The 18,181-nt window shown below is 40.2% G+C and overlaps 1 protein-coding gene across 1 annotated transcript; it reads left to right on the top strand.

Annotated features, from left to right (window-relative positions):
* The first annotated feature begins 854 nt into the window (after positions 1 to 854).
* Positions 855 to 8,921, top strand: LOC139465154 (SCO-spondin-like). Its single transcript, XM_071246847.1, has 5 exons — positions 855 to 922; positions 4,280 to 4,299; positions 6,141 to 6,338; positions 7,205 to 7,396; positions 8,725 to 8,921. Exons 1-5 carry the CDS (start codon positions 855 to 857, stop codon positions 8,919 to 8,921), a joined length of 675 nt encoding a protein of 224 aa, XP_071102948.1.
* The last annotated feature ends 9,260 nt before the right edge of the window (positions 8,922 to 18,181 follow it).

Consider the following 18,181-nt stretch of genomic DNA (forward strand, 5'->3'; position numbering starts at 1 on the left):
CGAAGAACGCGGTGCTTCCGGGTTGACATATTTCTTATTCGAGTTATTTATAGTTCGATCTCCCATGTGCTCAGATATATACATGTATAAACTTGTGGATCAACCCCAAGTACGATATTACACACCTCATGCAAATTGACAGAGCTTTGTACATGCATACAAAATGTGTCTCTTCTCGTATATATACCCCCGAGAATACCCCCTTATATAACACCAACTACTTAAGCACGCGCGTAAATAAGTAAAATCAACAAGTCGATTGTTTAGAAGTATGTCGAGAAATGCGTTTCATTACAAGAACATTCATAAAACAAATATTCGTTAAAAGTATGAAATAAATAAATCGTTTTGATTGAATTACATAACTAATAATATTTTGTGTTCAATATTTCCATATAATGAAACGTATTACAAGTTTTCACAAATTCCAAATCATCTAATAAGGACAGTTGAAGAATACACTTTATGAAAGAGATATAAATCCAAATGAATGTCATACATTAAGTGGCGTGAATACGATCACGCGAAAATGATAGTTCATTCAGTATTTAATCCTTGGCTGCCGAAACAGATAACAGATAACGACATCGTTTGATTAGATGACCGATAAAACTAGAGAAAAGCTTCTCATAACTTAAACTCGAGCGTATTGACATGGAATTTGCACTGTAATATACGAATATACCACAATTCTTGACCCAGAGGCTGTGTAGATTCTATGGAAAGGCCAAAGGCTTGGAAAAGATTATTTAATCAAACGTGAAACGATAACATTCAGTAGATACAGGTTTTCGTCGTTGTTTCAACCTTCTCTGTCATTCGCTGGGACCACTGACACCGACAAACACCGAGAAATGGCTTCTGTTCTTTACGTGGTGTTTATGTTTGTTTTTATAGGTGTATCTACAGCACAGGTGTCCGTGTAAGTATATTATTTTAATTTGTTCTGCTGTGAGCTATTTTAGATCGTACGGTTCTTAACTGTATTCGTGTAAAAACAAGGGGGGACCTATTACACAAACAAATCGACATTAATTCGGCAAGTAATTTTATGTTAAGAAATTGAGAAATAAACGACTCGTGGTCGTTATTTGTGCGGTGTTTTTTTGTTCGATAAACAACGACCACAAGTCGTTTGTTTCTTATATGAGATATCAACATTATATACACCCTCTTTATGTTGATCAAATTACAAGCTTTAAAAATAGTTACCTTAATGTCAATAATGATGACTCCCTGACTAGATTCCCACCTCAAATGTCGGACCAGTCCATTGCATGAACAGGGGGGGGTAGGTCTGGTATTTCCCGCATATTCTCACAATCCTCACGTCGATTATCTGCACCTTTTCTCCGATTGTCATATACTCCACATTTGAATACGATTGTTCGGCTATTGCGTTTATCTACGTTGCCCAGCTACATCTACGGTGAACAACTCACTAGACACTTCCCTCTCAGAAATAACGTCGTCCAACGTACAACGTCATCAAGTTGCAATCGCATGTTCAAATCTCCAGAAATGTCGTCATGGTGTAACAATGTTTTACCTTGAAATAAACCACGTTTCGTTTTTCATTATGCTTTGCGATTTATCGCGTAGCTATCTTATACAAGACAATTAAACAAAGAAAATCTGAAGAGTAAGCTATTTTATATAGTACGGTTCTTAATTCTACTAATGTAGCAACAAGGGAGACCCTCCTCACCAAACAAGTCGACGTTATTTCGGCAATTAATTTTATATATTAAAACACAATTAAACAAAGGAAAATCTGGAGAGAAAAAAATTGATTTTAGATAGTAATTGTTAGTCAACATTGAAACTAGCTTCCCTTTCAAATGAAAACTGTACAGTTGTCTCGGGCAGTTCCTGGTTCCCCTCGAGATTGGTTTATCACAATGTCTAACCAGGGCGTCTGTGTCAACGTACTCCCGACGAAGGAAATAAAAATGGTTCTTGTACTGATCCCGTTTTGTTTGACGCAAGCACACAGAGCGGTCTTCAGGTCTGTGGTTCCTGCTGTGCACGTGTAAATGTCAACAACGGCTGTCCATTATTATTTAAAAACAGTGTACATCCCGTTCTTAGGTACAGGCAAGCTCCGTACCGGCACAATAGATTAAGACATGTGTTGCAACCGTTTGTCTAGATAGTTTCGATAGTCACCGTTGGTTCATGTTATCTAGGTTTTTCTGTTTTCTTCGGATACCAGATCAGAAACTGTAAATCAAAGCGACAAAATCACTTTACATACTCATAACAAACTTGAGGCCTTGTCAGTGGGAACAACAACAAACATTTTACGTAGGGCAGGACTTTGGATGACAGCTGGCTATATTCCAATTTTGTGTCCTCTCTTTCAGTCGAAAACAGCTAGCACTGACTCAACCCACTCTAAAAGACATTCCACAGGTTCCTCTTCTCTTTTGGCCCGTTTTGCGACATATGCTTCGACAACATCAATGTTGTGATCCCAATTGGTAGAAGGCTGCTCGCGATATTTTGGTCCATATTTGAATATATGACGAAGATTGTAAATCACCTGTACTCATATGACCAATAGGTTGGTGGCACTATTATGAATCTTGGCAGCCTCAAGTCGTTGATTACATCATGAACTGTCAGTCTGCCTTCTGCAACACGTTCCTATAACTGTACAACTTTGATGAAACAGTGTTCGTACAGGAAACAAACGAAACTTAGGTGATTCTTGAAATTTGAAATATTGTGGGACATTTGGGAAACTGAACTTTGCCCGAAATGTTAAATTTAAGGCATCAATGTTAAATGTCAAATTCAAGAAATGCGGTCTTTGGCTGATTTAGTGGAGTCTGTTCCTGGTTTGGCTTTGAAACAAAGCAGTGTGAGGAACTATACTCTCTAATCGATACTGTGAGCTCTTGCTGTTTGTAGACCCATCCATCAAAAACGTTACTGGAGTCATTTGCTTTTTTAACGACACCGAGGAAAGCTTTGTTCTTACTTTGTGTAGTCCCAAAGGAGGGGCAACAAACCTTTTAATTACATGAATGGTTTTATAATATATTGACTCAATACATTGAAGTTGGCAGCAAGTTGATTAGAAAGACTGCCAACGTACTTTATGTTACCATTATTACATCTAGAATTGTGGCATTGTTGATACAACAGTATAATTCAATAATGTCCTCTGGAAATCATAAAACGTCGACTGTATAATAAGGATATTAGATGGATGGTATATTTTTTTCTGATATCCAACATTCATTCAAAAGAAGTAGTGATTTCAGAATGTTCGGTAGACACAGTTGGAAACATTTATGTTGATGCTCGACATATGCCTGGAACGTGAGTGAGGCACTGTGACGGAGTTTGGCTCAGTAATATTGCCAAGGGGGGGACGCAGAGGCAGATCCACGATTGTTAAAAGGGGTAGGTTAGTTATTCTGTGCTTTTCAGAAATTAAGAATGGACTTTGATTTGAAAACAAGAAAACAAACGGAATTTTTTTTAACCTTAATGCTAATTTTACGACAGACACTAGCTTGTGTCAGTACTTCCCGAGGTGTTAATGCGCTCAGAGTGTTATGAACTGACTGTCCCATGCTCCCAACTCACCTCAGTCTCTGGGCAGCTGGGCTACATGGATGGTAGCCACATTGGAACTTTTCGTTCACCTGGCTACCGCATGTCAGAAGATTTGGTTGCAGTTGCCTAACGTGTTTCTACAAAAAGTATTTATTTTGGATGAAAACGAAAAACTGTTACTCTATACCTGTTTCCGATTGAGCATACAATACGTTTTTTCCAACATCGGTCGTCATTTGGCACGACGTTACTCGGCGACATTTGGCGACTCGGTGAGAACTGTGTAATATCGATCAGTTCTCCACTGCTCCCAATGTTCCATTACGATAGCGTAATATCCCGAGCGGACACGAGAGCTGGCAAATTTACAAGGTATTATCTTCAAAAACATGTGATTAATCAAAGTTTGTTTAGTTTGCTTGTTTGCTGTTTGAAGCCGCACTCAGAATTTTCAAGCTGTATGACGGCGGTCGAGTTTTGTTTTTAGCGATATTCCTTGTACCATGGCCACGCCAATCCTTTGTGTTTTCGCGGCATTATATTATCAGATTTCTTAGTTGTTTACATACTTTCTACTTTCGACGTACAAAAAATTAATGACAATATAAAGTTAAAAGGAGGTAACTAAGAAAATTCATTCGCTGATATTGCCATCTGGACTTTCCCCGTTCATTAATGTCAACTTTAGCATATGTTCCATTTGTTTCAGAGTTGACCAGCTATTCTGCCGTAAGTTGAGAATCGATCTCATTGACAACTTGGATGGAAATTACTAACCTTACGTCGTACTCTCCCAGAGCTTAGCTCACGTGTGTCCTTTGCTTCAAGGTGAAAGTGCTTCTTTGGATTTCCTAAAAAATGATTTCCGATTTCCTGTTTATAAACTATTCCACGTGTTACCATTCAGTGTGTGGAAGTTAATCTAACATTTTTCTCCCACAAAGGGGATAAGATCAATAATAATCAATCCCCACATGGCATATCCACCAATCTACATACACTTACACAAGTACATTTATAATGGCGATGTCACAAGCAATAACGCGACTTGGTACTTCTGCTTTTGTCAATGTGTCAAATGAAACTCAATTTGCAGTCGTAGAAGATCTATAAAAAACATACTAGTGACGTAATGCGTTATCAGGCTACATACACCTTACAACATATACATGATCAGCTCTCACACATATCTCACAATTATGTCGCTTCTGGCCTTTTTTGTAAGTTTTTGCTTGCCGTATTGATTCGCAGACCACAATTTGAAAATATGTTGACATAAATGCTATGTGACTTGTCATCCCCAAATGGTCTGAATGCAATTACTGCTATCGCTATTCAGAGAATCACTCCAAGTTTCTTTCATTGTATTCTCACCACGCATTCGAGAGACATTACTTCAGAATTATTCAATATCCGTGTGGACCACCGACTGATAAGAAGGGGATGCCACTTGGGGATTGATGAAATACTAATATGCACCTGCAGCTGGGCATGTCATTTTGAAAAGAAGAGGTTAGTTACGAGTCCGTTTTATTAGCCCAGTAGCTGTGCATACTTCATGTAAAAGGTGAATTTTTAATGTTCGTATGATTCAGAAATATGTTTACAGAACTGGTGTTCTTAAAATGTGTTACGACAAACTTCAGGGGAGGTTAAATCGGTCCAAACGGCTGATTGAGATGTTTTCGTAAAGGCATTTTCTAATAGCTGAATACCCAAGAAGTTTTAATTTGAATATGTAAATATAGACCGTTAAAAGATGTATCGTCCCAATGCACCAGGGATACAACATATGTATAGAGTAAGTTATCATTGAGACGTACGGTATAATTCGTCATTCATCTGGCATCCGCCTTGTAGTATTGACTAACATGCATCCTCGTTAATGTATAACTCGAGAAAAACACCTTTATCATCAGCTAAATCTCCAAATGTTGGGACATGTGCTGTTACAAAGAGAAGGATTTACATTATATATATGAGAGAGAGAGAGAGAGAGAGAGAGAGAGAGAGTGACACAGAGAGAGAGAGAGATTATCAAAACAATCACACGGGGGCGGTGAGATAGCCTTGTGGTTAAAGCGTTCGCGCCTCACGCAAAGGCCCGGGTCCGTTTCCTTTCATAGGTACAATGTGTGACGCCCTCTTTTAGTGTTCCCCGCTGTGATATTGCCCAAGTATTTCTACAGGCAGCGTTCAAATCAGCACACTTACTCACACTGGTAGGTGAAATAGCAAGGCGGTGAAACACTCGTCACTTTCAGCAGCGATGGTCTTTATCGGTTAATTCTTTACTTAAATCTAAACAACGATTGCCTAAGTACTCATTGTTAATTAATAACCCAAATATTCGCTTAAAATAGGTCGCATTAAAATTCGTAGGTATTTATGCTGTTGGTACTATTAATGACAATATTGACGAAGAAACTACCAACACCATTCTGCCATCATTTTAGCGATATTCATCAACTGGCCTTACAGTTATGTCTTCAACAAAACGTATAGTCACATTTCCCGGCCGTTTTGGTAAGGAGAAACACACCATTCTCGTCTCTTCCATCCAAATCTAGCATCTTGGAGTGCATGGATCACCACGCCGGTGTCCCTCTGTGGCGCTACTTGCGGTATGGGAACAACGACCCAAAATCGGACTCGACAATGCAACCCAAGTTTCGGCAATCCGGTGCCAACTCCGCCTGTTGGTTGTAGGTTTGCTCAGGTGGAGGTGACTACAAGAACCTGCAGTGCTGGTGTTCCCTGTACAGGAGGTTAGTGTCTCATTGTCATAAAGAAAAGAATCTCGGCGTGTATATAGGTACTTACTTACTTCATAGGTACAATGATGTTAAGCCGAGCCTGTGATATATCTACCGCGTAATCTATCATATTGCTGCAATTTTGGAAAACGTATATCTTCAACACTAACAATCTTTATACCAGATCTCTCTGTATAGTTATCCTATACATGTACCTGCTTTATTTCTTCAAAAGATTATGCTGTTATATTAAAACTGGCATGTAAAACTCTACCTTTATAGGTGTTGTCTGTGTATGTGGGCCAGAGGCCTTAAATGGAATAAAATGTTTTGATTTTATTTGATATATGTATAATATCTTACGAAGCTCACTGATATTGTTTCAGCATTCTGGTTTATTGCAAACCAGTATGCTGAAACAACAAGCATAATTACAATGAAACAACTACGTGGTACGACAATTTGTGCAACCTGTCTTAATTCCTAACTAGTTTTTCTTCACCTTTGACTCTTGGTACGATAATTAATTTCGCAATGACAAAACACTTACTGATTGTGTCTTTGAAAGGCATTTAGAAGTGATACACATAAGGAAGAGAATATATGGATTTCAACTTCTTTAATATGAGGAAGACTAAGCTCATACAAAGTGTACACAGTATTATCTTCCTTACCTTCTGATTGGTCAACCATCTGTAATAAATCACGCTAACATACTTCTGATAGGATCATGAACTGAACATAATCATTGCAATGTTCACCTCACAAGTTCGGTTAAAAAAAAATTCAGCGCTATTGAATTCTAAAGGTAGCATGGTTCTTCATTCTTCATTTATAATCCCAAATGATACCTTATCTGAGTTACTGCCTGACTTCAGTGGCTGGGACATGGGGTGCTTGGGCGAATGAAGGCCTGTGCAGTTCTTATTGCGACCCAGATGGTACACAGACACAGAGAAGGACGCGGACTTGCACTCCAGCAGGCCTGTGCAGCGCTGCTCTGGTGGAAAGAAGGGAGGTCACTTGCATAAGAACTCAGTTTCAACTGGCTACCTGTTCCAGGTTTGCAGGTGTGTATAATAAATAACTAGCAAATGTAGTCAGCTCTCATTACGTCAGTTTGAACGCATTTGGCGGTTGGGGCAGTTGGGAGATACACCTTCTGATTGGTTTGGAGTCCTTATTGAACTATGATCCTGTCATTATAAGCCTGGATTCTGACGATGTGTGACACAATTGTGAACAGAACAGCGACATACACTGTGACGTCGTGTTCTTTACCATCTTTCTGGCGGGGTTTAATTAATATACGAGGTTAATGTCTGTCTACGGATTCGGTGATCACAACACACTCGAGTTTTTGGAAGAATTATTGAACTTTTCACGGCATTTAACGTGGAGAATGTTGCGGCAAATTAATCACTAGATCGATTAGATGACTACGGCAAATTAATCACTAGATCAATTAAATGACTACTTCAATAATCATTACATTTGGAGAAGGAAGGAATTTGGGAAATTCACCTTGCAAATAGCCATACATCTGCTGTTATGTTATCCCACAATGATATTAACATGACTGATCTTTTCTATTATCGTGTATGAGCAGAGATATTAAATGGAAGATGATCATTTTTGTCAACCGTTACTGTCAGTTCTTCATAAAAAAATCACAATAAAAAAGACAGATGCGATTACGACTACCATATACAGTAAATATATACTCATATTTTGTGGCTAAGCTCTTGAAATGTACACATGATTGGTAATGCCTGTCTAGTGACATGCTGGTACACTGGTGTTTTAAAGGGCAAGTAAAATATAAACAAAAAATTGGGAATATCAATTTTCCTAGATACATTTAATCAGTTTCCGAGAGAGAGAAATTCAAAATATTCGGAAAAGTATTTAAATGTCCAAATGAGAGTGCTGTAATCACACGCCCGGTAATCGGCTTGCAAAACAAACCTATTTGGAGGCGTGGCCAAGAGGTCCTGGCGCAGCGGTGACAACTATATAATTCATTGGCTGATGCATTTGCCTCTTTTGTCTATCTTGTGATTAGAATCAGGTTTACATGTACTGTTTCTGCGATGTCTGTTTATATACTCGTATGCAACAAAAATAACAACATTGCACACTTTGCTGAATGTGGGAAACAACCTTTGATCTTGACAAATAGTTGTGGTTTTTGGTTTAACGCCGCCCTTAGCAATATTACAGCTATATGACGGCGGTCTGTTAGTAATCGGGTCTGGACCAGACAATCCAGTGATTGACATCATGAGCATCGATCCACGCAACTGGGATTAACGACATGCATCAAGTCAGCGAGCCAGGTCATTCGATCATGTTGGTCATAATGGTCATTTCTGTTACATATATTTCTGTATTTCAGCTGCACCATGTGAAGGTCGCGGCTTCCAGACATTCCTCTATGACTACATCCTGCCGTTCTTCAACTTGTGTGTCAATGGCCGCTACCAACAGGTTCGCTGTCCCGCGATCCCCTTTACCCTGCTGGCAACGTGTGGTCGCGATGTCCTTAGATGCAACCTTTACAGAATAGTGGAATTCGCGTGTCTCTTTATATAGGGTTGTGCAGATACACTGGTTGTATCAAACTGTAAGTTTGATTAACTAATAAACAAAGGTATCACTTATCCCCCATATAGCTCTTTTTACATCATGATAGCATACGTTATCCACAAATAGTTGTCCGAGGTCAATGGCATACATGCCCATGCCCACTAACCGCTGAGAGCAGCAGTAGAGGGGACGGATCAGGCACGTCGACAAGAAGCACAACTTATCCACCATATACCTCACTGATGTCAGGACATAACCTATCCACCATGGGGCAAACATCTAATGACAATTCCCCAAATGACTTATCCTGGTATAATGGTGACAAGATACTATCCAAGCGTCTCGATCATATGACACACTAGTGACAAGATAATATCCCAACGTATCTTCCATATGACTTACTAGTGACAAGATAATATCCCAAAGAATCGGTCATATGACTGACTTGTGACAAGTCGCTTTTGTGCTTAAATAAAGTTTAATTCGCTCATTCAATACCAGTGACAATATAACGTATACCAGTGACAAAGTATAAGTCATTTGACTTACTAGTGACGAGATGTTATTCGAAAGTATTCATCATATGCCTTACTTGTTACAGGATAATTCATATCCCAACGTATCGGTCATATGAATTATATCATTTCGTTCACCATTCATTACATATCTTCAGGGGCTCCATCACATATTCTGGCTACAGAAATTTTGCTGTTTGACTGGATTCCTACCACATGCATTACATTAGACGCCGAATAACACTATGCCCCTTGTACAGAACAGGACATTATCACCCGGATTTTATTTGGCGGTTATTGTATCAGTGGAGAACATTTCAAAATGCCCTGCACTACCAGTCTCGCAAAGCATATAATCAGGCACTTAAGTAGGTATGTCTGAATCTATCTTCCAATGATACGATTCGTTTATACGAATCAGACACGCGTTAATGGTCTTTGACACATAACGATAAGGGCCTGGAAGTACAATATTTCATTAAGATATATATTTAGTGCTTCCTTCACCAAGTTCTTGATCCATATCTCCATGACTATTTTTGTGTATTTGTCTATTGGACCTCTTTTATCATATGTCGCATGTCTGTTTACATGTCCTGCGTCGGCACTATAATCGTTATGTTACTTCTTGGCGATAAATCTGTTAAATGAAAATATCAGTTCTTGTATACATTCCGATTCTTCATCCCTGCCATATACAGTTTGTGGATCCAGGGAAGAATGTTCTCAGGCCTGCCTCCATATTAAATTACCATCATGTTTTAACACTAACACACCAGCACAGTCGCACAGTCACTACACTACATACAACACACAGACACATTCACACAGTCACTACAGGAGATAGACCACAATCACATTCACACACAGTCACAACACGATATACAACATACAGGCACATTCACACAGTCAGTACACGACATACAACACACAGACACATCCACACACAGTCACTACACTGCATTCAACACACAGACACATTCACACACAGTCACTACACTGCATACAACACACAGACACATTCACACACAGTCACTACACTGCATACAACACACAGACACATTCACACACAGTCACTACACTGCATACAACACACAGACACATTCACACACAGTCACTACACTGCATTCAACACACAGACACATTCACACACAGTCACTACACGACATAGATCGCAATCACATTCACACACAGTCACAACACGACATACAACATACAGGCACATTCACACAGTCACTACACTGCATTCAACACACAGACACATTCACACACAGTCACTACACGACATAGATCGCAATCACATTCACACACAGTCACAACACGACATACAACATACAGGCACATTCACACAGTCACTACACTGCATTCAACACACAGACACATTCACACAAAGTCACTACATTGCATACAACACACATACACATCCACACACAGTCACTACACTGCATTCAACACACAGACACATTCACACACAGTCACTACATTGCATACAACACACAGACACATCCACACACAGTCACTACACGACATAAAACACACAGACACATTCACATACATCCACTACACTGCATACAAAAAACAGATACATTCACACACAGTCACTACACGACATACAACACACAGACACATCCACACACAGTCACTACACTGCATACAAAAAACAGATACATTCACACACAGTCACTACACGACATACAACACACAGACACATCCACACACAGTCACTACACGACATAAAACACACAGACACATCCACATACATCCACTACACTGCATACAAAAAACAGATACATTCACACACAGTCACTACACGACATACAACACACAGACACATCCACACACAGTCACTACACGACATAAAACACACAGACACATCCACATACATCCACTACACTGCATACAAAAAACAGATACATTCACACACAGTCACTACACGACATACAACACACAGACACATCCACACACAGTCACTACACGACATAAAACACACAGACACATCCACATACATCCACTACACTGCATAAAACACACAGACACATCCACATACATCCACTACACTGCATACAACACACAGATACATTCACACACAGTCACTACACGACATAAAACACACAGATACATTCATACACAGTTACTACACGACATACTAAACACAGACACATTCACACACATCCACTACACTGCATACAACACACAGACGCATTTACACACAGTCACAACACGACATACAACACACAGACACATGCACACACAGTCACTACACGACACTCTCACTCACAGTCACTACACGACATAGTAAACACATACACATTCACACGGAGCCATTGCACACTCACTCACAGTCACTACACTACATACAACATACAGACGCATTCACACACTGTCACAACACGACATACAACACACAGACACATTCACACACAGTCACTAAACAGCATACAACACACAAACGCATTCACACACAGTCACTACACGACATAGTAAACACATACACATTCACATACAGTCACTAAACAGCATACAACACACAAACGCATTCACACACAGTCACTACACGACATAGTAAACACATACACATTCACATACAGTCACTACACGACATAGAAGATACAGGCACATTCACACTCAGTCACAAGACGACATACAACACTCAGACGCACACAGACAGACAGACCTCCAGGCAGTCATATGTACTGCCACACAACTATATGGTCACACACACACACACACACACACACACACACACACACACACACACACACACACACACACACACACACACACACACACACACACACACACACACACACACACACACACACAGAGAGAGAGACCTCTAGGCAGTCACATATACTGCTACACAACTATATAGTCACACTATCACACACAGACAGGCCTCAAGGTAGTCACATATACTTCCACACAACTATGTAGTCACACTAACACATGAACACACCTCCTTGCAGTCACACAAACACATACTGCCACACACCTGCATAGCCACACTACCATATGGCGTAAGTTACAGTAGACATCTATCTCGCTCTCTTTGGTACAGTTGGGATATTGCAGACCAGGGTGTAAGGAAGAGATCTCACAGCCGTTTGTTGCTTTATATATCATTTTAAAGCCGCTTCAATCAGTGATGTCTGTCTGGAATAATAAGAGAAATGAACGACGACGAACACTGTCATTCTGACGGAAATATTCACACAAAGTCCACTGACGGCTTACCGACAATTGTATTTGTAACATCTCGTAGCTGTCTGTAAACCGGCATTCTCCTTGTATAATTGACTAACATGCATTCTCGTTAATGTGTAATTCGAGAAATCACCTGTGTCATCAGCTTAATGTCATCTGACAAATATTTGCCTTCCATGTCTAATTTTGAGACATTTGCAGTTATGAAAGTAGGTGTAGCCTGGTGGTTAAAGCGTTCTCTCGTCATGCCAAAGTACCGGGTTCGATTTCGTACATGGATACAATGTGTGAAGTCCTTTTCTCACTTCCTGCTCCGTGATGTTACTGGAATATTTCTGAAAACGACGTATAAGGAGGTTCGCTTGCATACTTGCTGCTGTCTGACTGACGCACGCACGTACTCACTCATTAAAGTTAGAGAATGGCCGGTTGGCCACTGGATGAGGTGCGCAAAACTGCAGACTGTCTATTCACTAAATCGTTATCGTTAAATGTAGGATGCTTTGGGTTAGTCGAGAGTTGACCTTCGGACCAAAAACGGCAAGGCTGGTTGGCTGACTGTCGCCTCCAAGATACCGCCTGGCCATTGTCGTGTCATCATTAGGATATAGTTGCAGTTGTCTTAACATCACGCGAAAGAATTGTTGTAGACCCATAGATGGACTCTTGTTATGGAGGGCCAACAGATATCCCAACCTATGTAACCCGGGATACACGATGTAGTATCCGGTATTGATTAGGTAAAGTACTCCCTGGTTGGGATATCTGTTAGTCTTTAAACACATGTGCCCAGAAGACCTTTATTTAAACCCTAAAACGAGAAACACACTTTTCACAGTGGGCTTAACGATCTGATACGAATTCATTAACATGCACTGTTTTACATTCAAGGTTTAACATAATGCAATAAAAGTAAATTCCAAAATGCCATCACTCGCTAAATGCGCAAATGTTGATCAATGTCTTCATCTCCATTTTTCTGCATGTCAGAGTGTATTATTGAGCCTCGTTAGAATGTTTTCTCCCTGTTTGTGTAACTTCATCTATAGACCTGACTTGTATATGTTTATATATAATATTCATGGATGTATATGTAAGTAAATTCAAAACTATTTATTATCAAACATAGGTATCAACATGATGACTATAATCAGTCACCCATAACGAGTAACTTGGAGGACTGGCAAAATGATTAATAAACGAAACCATTTTAAGTTATTATTATGATCATAAAACAGTTGCATACTTCAAAGATACATGGTCATTTGACGAAATAACGACGGAAAAATCATTTACATTGATTCATTGGTCTACGCCTAAAAAGCGTCGAAAATTCGTCGTTCATTTCAAGCCTCAATGCTTTTATTATTCTAAATTGTAAAGATGAACAAATAACACGTTGAACATAAATGCTATCTGTTAACTGTATCAATTAATATCATAGTGTTAAGATAAACATACACGATAGTTCTTCAGCCATATAGATTGTGAATTCCTTTGTCACCTGGGGGCGGTCGGGTAGCCTAGTGGCTAAAGCGTTTGCTCGTCACGCCGAAGACCTGGGTTCGATTCCCGACATGGGTACAATGTGTGAAGCCCATTTCTGGTGTCCAGCAAGTCTAGATTTCTTCAGTCTGAAAATAAACAGACTTCGTGTCCCTTTGATTATACATCAAGGACAACGGATTGTCTTGCAATATTATTATTTCAGAAACTAATTTATTTGTTCTATCTCTTCTTGCGAAATCGTGTCTAATTTGTTGTAACGTGTTTCCGCCAGCGGAGATCCTATGATAAACACCAGGAGTCGTTATTATTAATACTATTTTCATCATTTTGCATTTACCCCCAGGGGATAATCGAGATTGATTATTCTCCAGCGTTGACGTCTTGTACTGACTATTAGAAGTAGCAAACCTACGACCCGTGAAAATCCACTGTTTGCCATGCCGTACATCAACCCATGCTTATCGTAAGGGGCGACTAACGGGATCGGGGGTTCAGGCTAGCTGACTTGGTTGATGCATGTCATTGTATCCCAATTGTGTGGATCGATGCCCATGATGTCAATCACTGGATTGTCTGGTCCAGACTTGATTATTTACAGACCGCAGTCAAATAGCTGGAATATTGCTGAGTGCTGCGTTAAACAACAAACAAACAAAGTAAACCGACACATGAAAAACACCTTTTTCAATTATACCTCTGGTATTTATTCATTTTGAGAAATAACTAAATACCTGCGGGTTCGTACATGTTCAATCATATTTTCCAAGGGAGGTTATTGGGTAGACCCAAGAGGTTCATGCGTTTTGCTCATCACGCCAAATATGTCATACATGTCCTCGTTTTGTATGTAAAGAACAAACACCTTCTCCTCGATCTTGATTGAGATTGTCAACCCGGGGAGTGCATCAGGATACTTAGTTTTACAGAAAGAATTGCTAGTGAAATATTCACTGCAGTTCAGCATAAAAAAGCAGCGGTTTTAGGAGACAAAATGTATTTTTTTTAAAATAACATCTTTACCAAGTAGGAGCGTTTAAGAGACTACTTTATGGATCGAAAGGTTCATCATGGGATGCACCATTGACATTGCATTTAGGACCAAGACGAAGTGGCACATGTACAGTGGAAAATGACATATTGTTATTACAGGGTTGGCTCACGCGGACAAAAAATACTATTATTTACTACATTAAATCATAATGTGATGAAAAAGGTTATTGTTGTCAAGGCAAATGAAACTAACTGATTATCTCTCGGAGTCCCAATAACTCAATTACAACTATAACAGTTCCATGTATCACCTTGATGCTGGAGATCAGCTTTGACACCGTGTTGGCTACTACATGTATTTAGAGTGAGTGAGTGGGTATGGTCTGACGCCGTTTTTAGCAGTATTCCAGCAATATCAGGGCGGGGAACATCAGAAGAGGGCTTAACACAATGTACCCATGTCGGGAATCGAACCCGGGTCTTCGGCTTGACGAGCAAACACTTTAACCACTAGCCTACCCAACCGCCCCACATGTATTTAGTGCAACATAAAACAAGAAACATATATACATGTATTTGAGGATACTGATCTTCACTGTTACTGTCAGCATTCTTTATCATTGACACCATGGCACATGTTACCTTCCATATGAAGATACTCTTCAGTAAGCGTTGGAATATTTATTGCAGAAAGAGTTCATGCTAATGTTAGGTAAGACTGTCAGTTTTACCTGGAGTCATGACGATGCATACATGTACCACAGTCATGATTGTAAGAGGGGCGGTCGGGTAGCCTAGTGGTTAAAGCGTTCGAAGACCCGGGTTCGATTCCCGACATGGGTACAATGTGTGAAGCCCATTTCTGGTGTCCCCCGCCGTGATATTGCTGGAATATTGCTAAAAGCAGCGTAATACCATACTCACTCACTCATGATTGTAAGTAAGATCTCATGATTATTAAAATGTTATATGGACCAGCTTTGTCTCTGAAATGGTTCTTGCTGTTAAACATTGGTGGTTTGCCTGACCGAGAATATATCTAGGTGGAAATATTACAGTCAGTAGCCAAAAAGATCATTCACTTACAAAGGGTAGTACTTGGTAATAAGATAATCAGAAGGGGAGACAAAGAGAGATTATGTGAGAAAAATAGAAGGAAAGAAAGAGATTGACAGAGACTGAAACACGGATGGGACCAGACATACATGTGGTGTGACAAGAGTGAGTGAGTGAGTGAGTTGGGTTTAACGCCGCTTTTAACAGTATTCCAGTTATATCGCGGCGTGTCAGCTTAATGTGGGAGGAAAGCCCGAAGTGATGCAGGTCTCAAACGTTTACCACTTCGGTGAAACCCACGAGCACGGGTATGGTGCTGACAAACCTAGAAACTTAATCGGGGCGAACCGGGATTCGAACCCACGATAATAGGTTTCTGGCGTGCCCAAGGGACGCAACTCTGCTCAGCGAATCGCGGCGCCTTAGACGACTGGGCCACCCTTGCCCCCGGTGTGACAAGAGAGAATAGATAGAGCAAGAAAGTGTGAGACCAAACGAAACAAGTGACGATGTGATGTAATGAACCATGCTGATCCAGTTTTGTTGGTTGCAGTCATGTCACTATATTTCATTTGTTTTTTGTCAATGTACATGTATATAACTTTTGCTACTTTTTGCTTTTTAAGCAAGATAAAGCTGCTGCTTATATCTGTCATTTACCCCGTTAGATGTTAAGTGTTTGTTCAGGTTTTTTGTACTCATTTTCCATCATAAACCGAGTCACAGTATTCTGGTCCCATGAAGATCCGGTCTTCAGCATCCCATACTTGTCGTAGCGGGATCCAGTGGTCAGGCTTATTTCGTTGGTGTATGTCGTCGTATCCCAATTGCGTAGATCGATGCTCATGAAGGCAGTCAATGCATTGTCTGGTCCAGACCCGTCATACAGACGTCATATAGCTGACATACTGCTGAGTTCTGCGTTAAACAACAAACAAACACACTATGTTCGATAAAGCGTTGAATAGCAAAGATACATTTAATTGATCGGTGTTAAGCTGTGAACATATTACGGCGTCGCTGTGCCGATAGCCCAGATTTGTAATGTGCAACTGGTTACAAACCGCTGCCTCTTTGGTCCTAGATTGCGATCGGTTTTCTGCAGAAATCAGTTTCCACATATGTGTGTACAATACCCAAATTCCTTTAAGTCCCTTTCGTGGAATAGCCTGCACTATTTAATATAAAAATTGTTTGGTCTTGCCATGTACATGTGTTATGTACATAAGCATACTCTCGAGTGAAACATAATGGTGATCATGAGTGAGTGGGTTGCAGGTTAAAGTCGCTTTGAACAGTATTCCATTTATATATATGGCGTGTTAAGTCAATGTATGAGGAAAGCCACTTTGGTTCACAGGTTCATAATCAAATATGACTAATAGTATGATTAATAAGACTGAAGTGTAAGCCCGTGTACACTTATGCCAGTGAGTGAGTGAGTGAGTTGGGTTTAACGCCGCTTTTAACAGTAATGTATTCAAGTTATATCACGGCGTGTCAGCTTAAAGTGGAAGGAAAACCCGAAGTGATGCAGGTCAAGGGGACGGGTATGGTGCTGACAAACCTAAAAACATAATCGGGGCGAACCGGGATTCGAAACCACAAGCATTGGTTTCTGGCGTGCCCATGGGGCCTTAAACGACTGTGCCACTTGTGCCCCCGAACGTAATAATACTCGATCACGTTTTGATCAAGATTATGTTCAATTATTTGTGAAACCCACTCTACTAAAACGAGTGAGTGTAATCAGCTTTAGGCGAGCGACATTATGAATGTTGGCAACCCACCACGCCATCAGGATTGTGTGGTATTTAATCATCAGGATTGTGTGGTATTTAATCAGTCATGACACTGAGCCTGACCGACTCTTACATCAGGTACTGGGGATCTATTCTTCACCTGGAATATCCACAGGGGCTCTGACAAAAGCATCGGATGGACACAATGCATGACCTGGTTGATTGTGTATTATCGTACCCCGATGATCAT

This window comes from Haliotis cracherodii, unplaced genomic scaffold (assembly GCF_022045235.1).
Source record: "Haliotis cracherodii isolate W230 unplaced genomic scaffold, xgHalCrac1.p SCAF_1, whole genome shotgun sequence".
Classification (NCBI taxonomy): Eukaryota; Metazoa; Mollusca; class Gastropoda; order Lepetellida; family Haliotidae; genus Haliotis; species Haliotis cracherodii.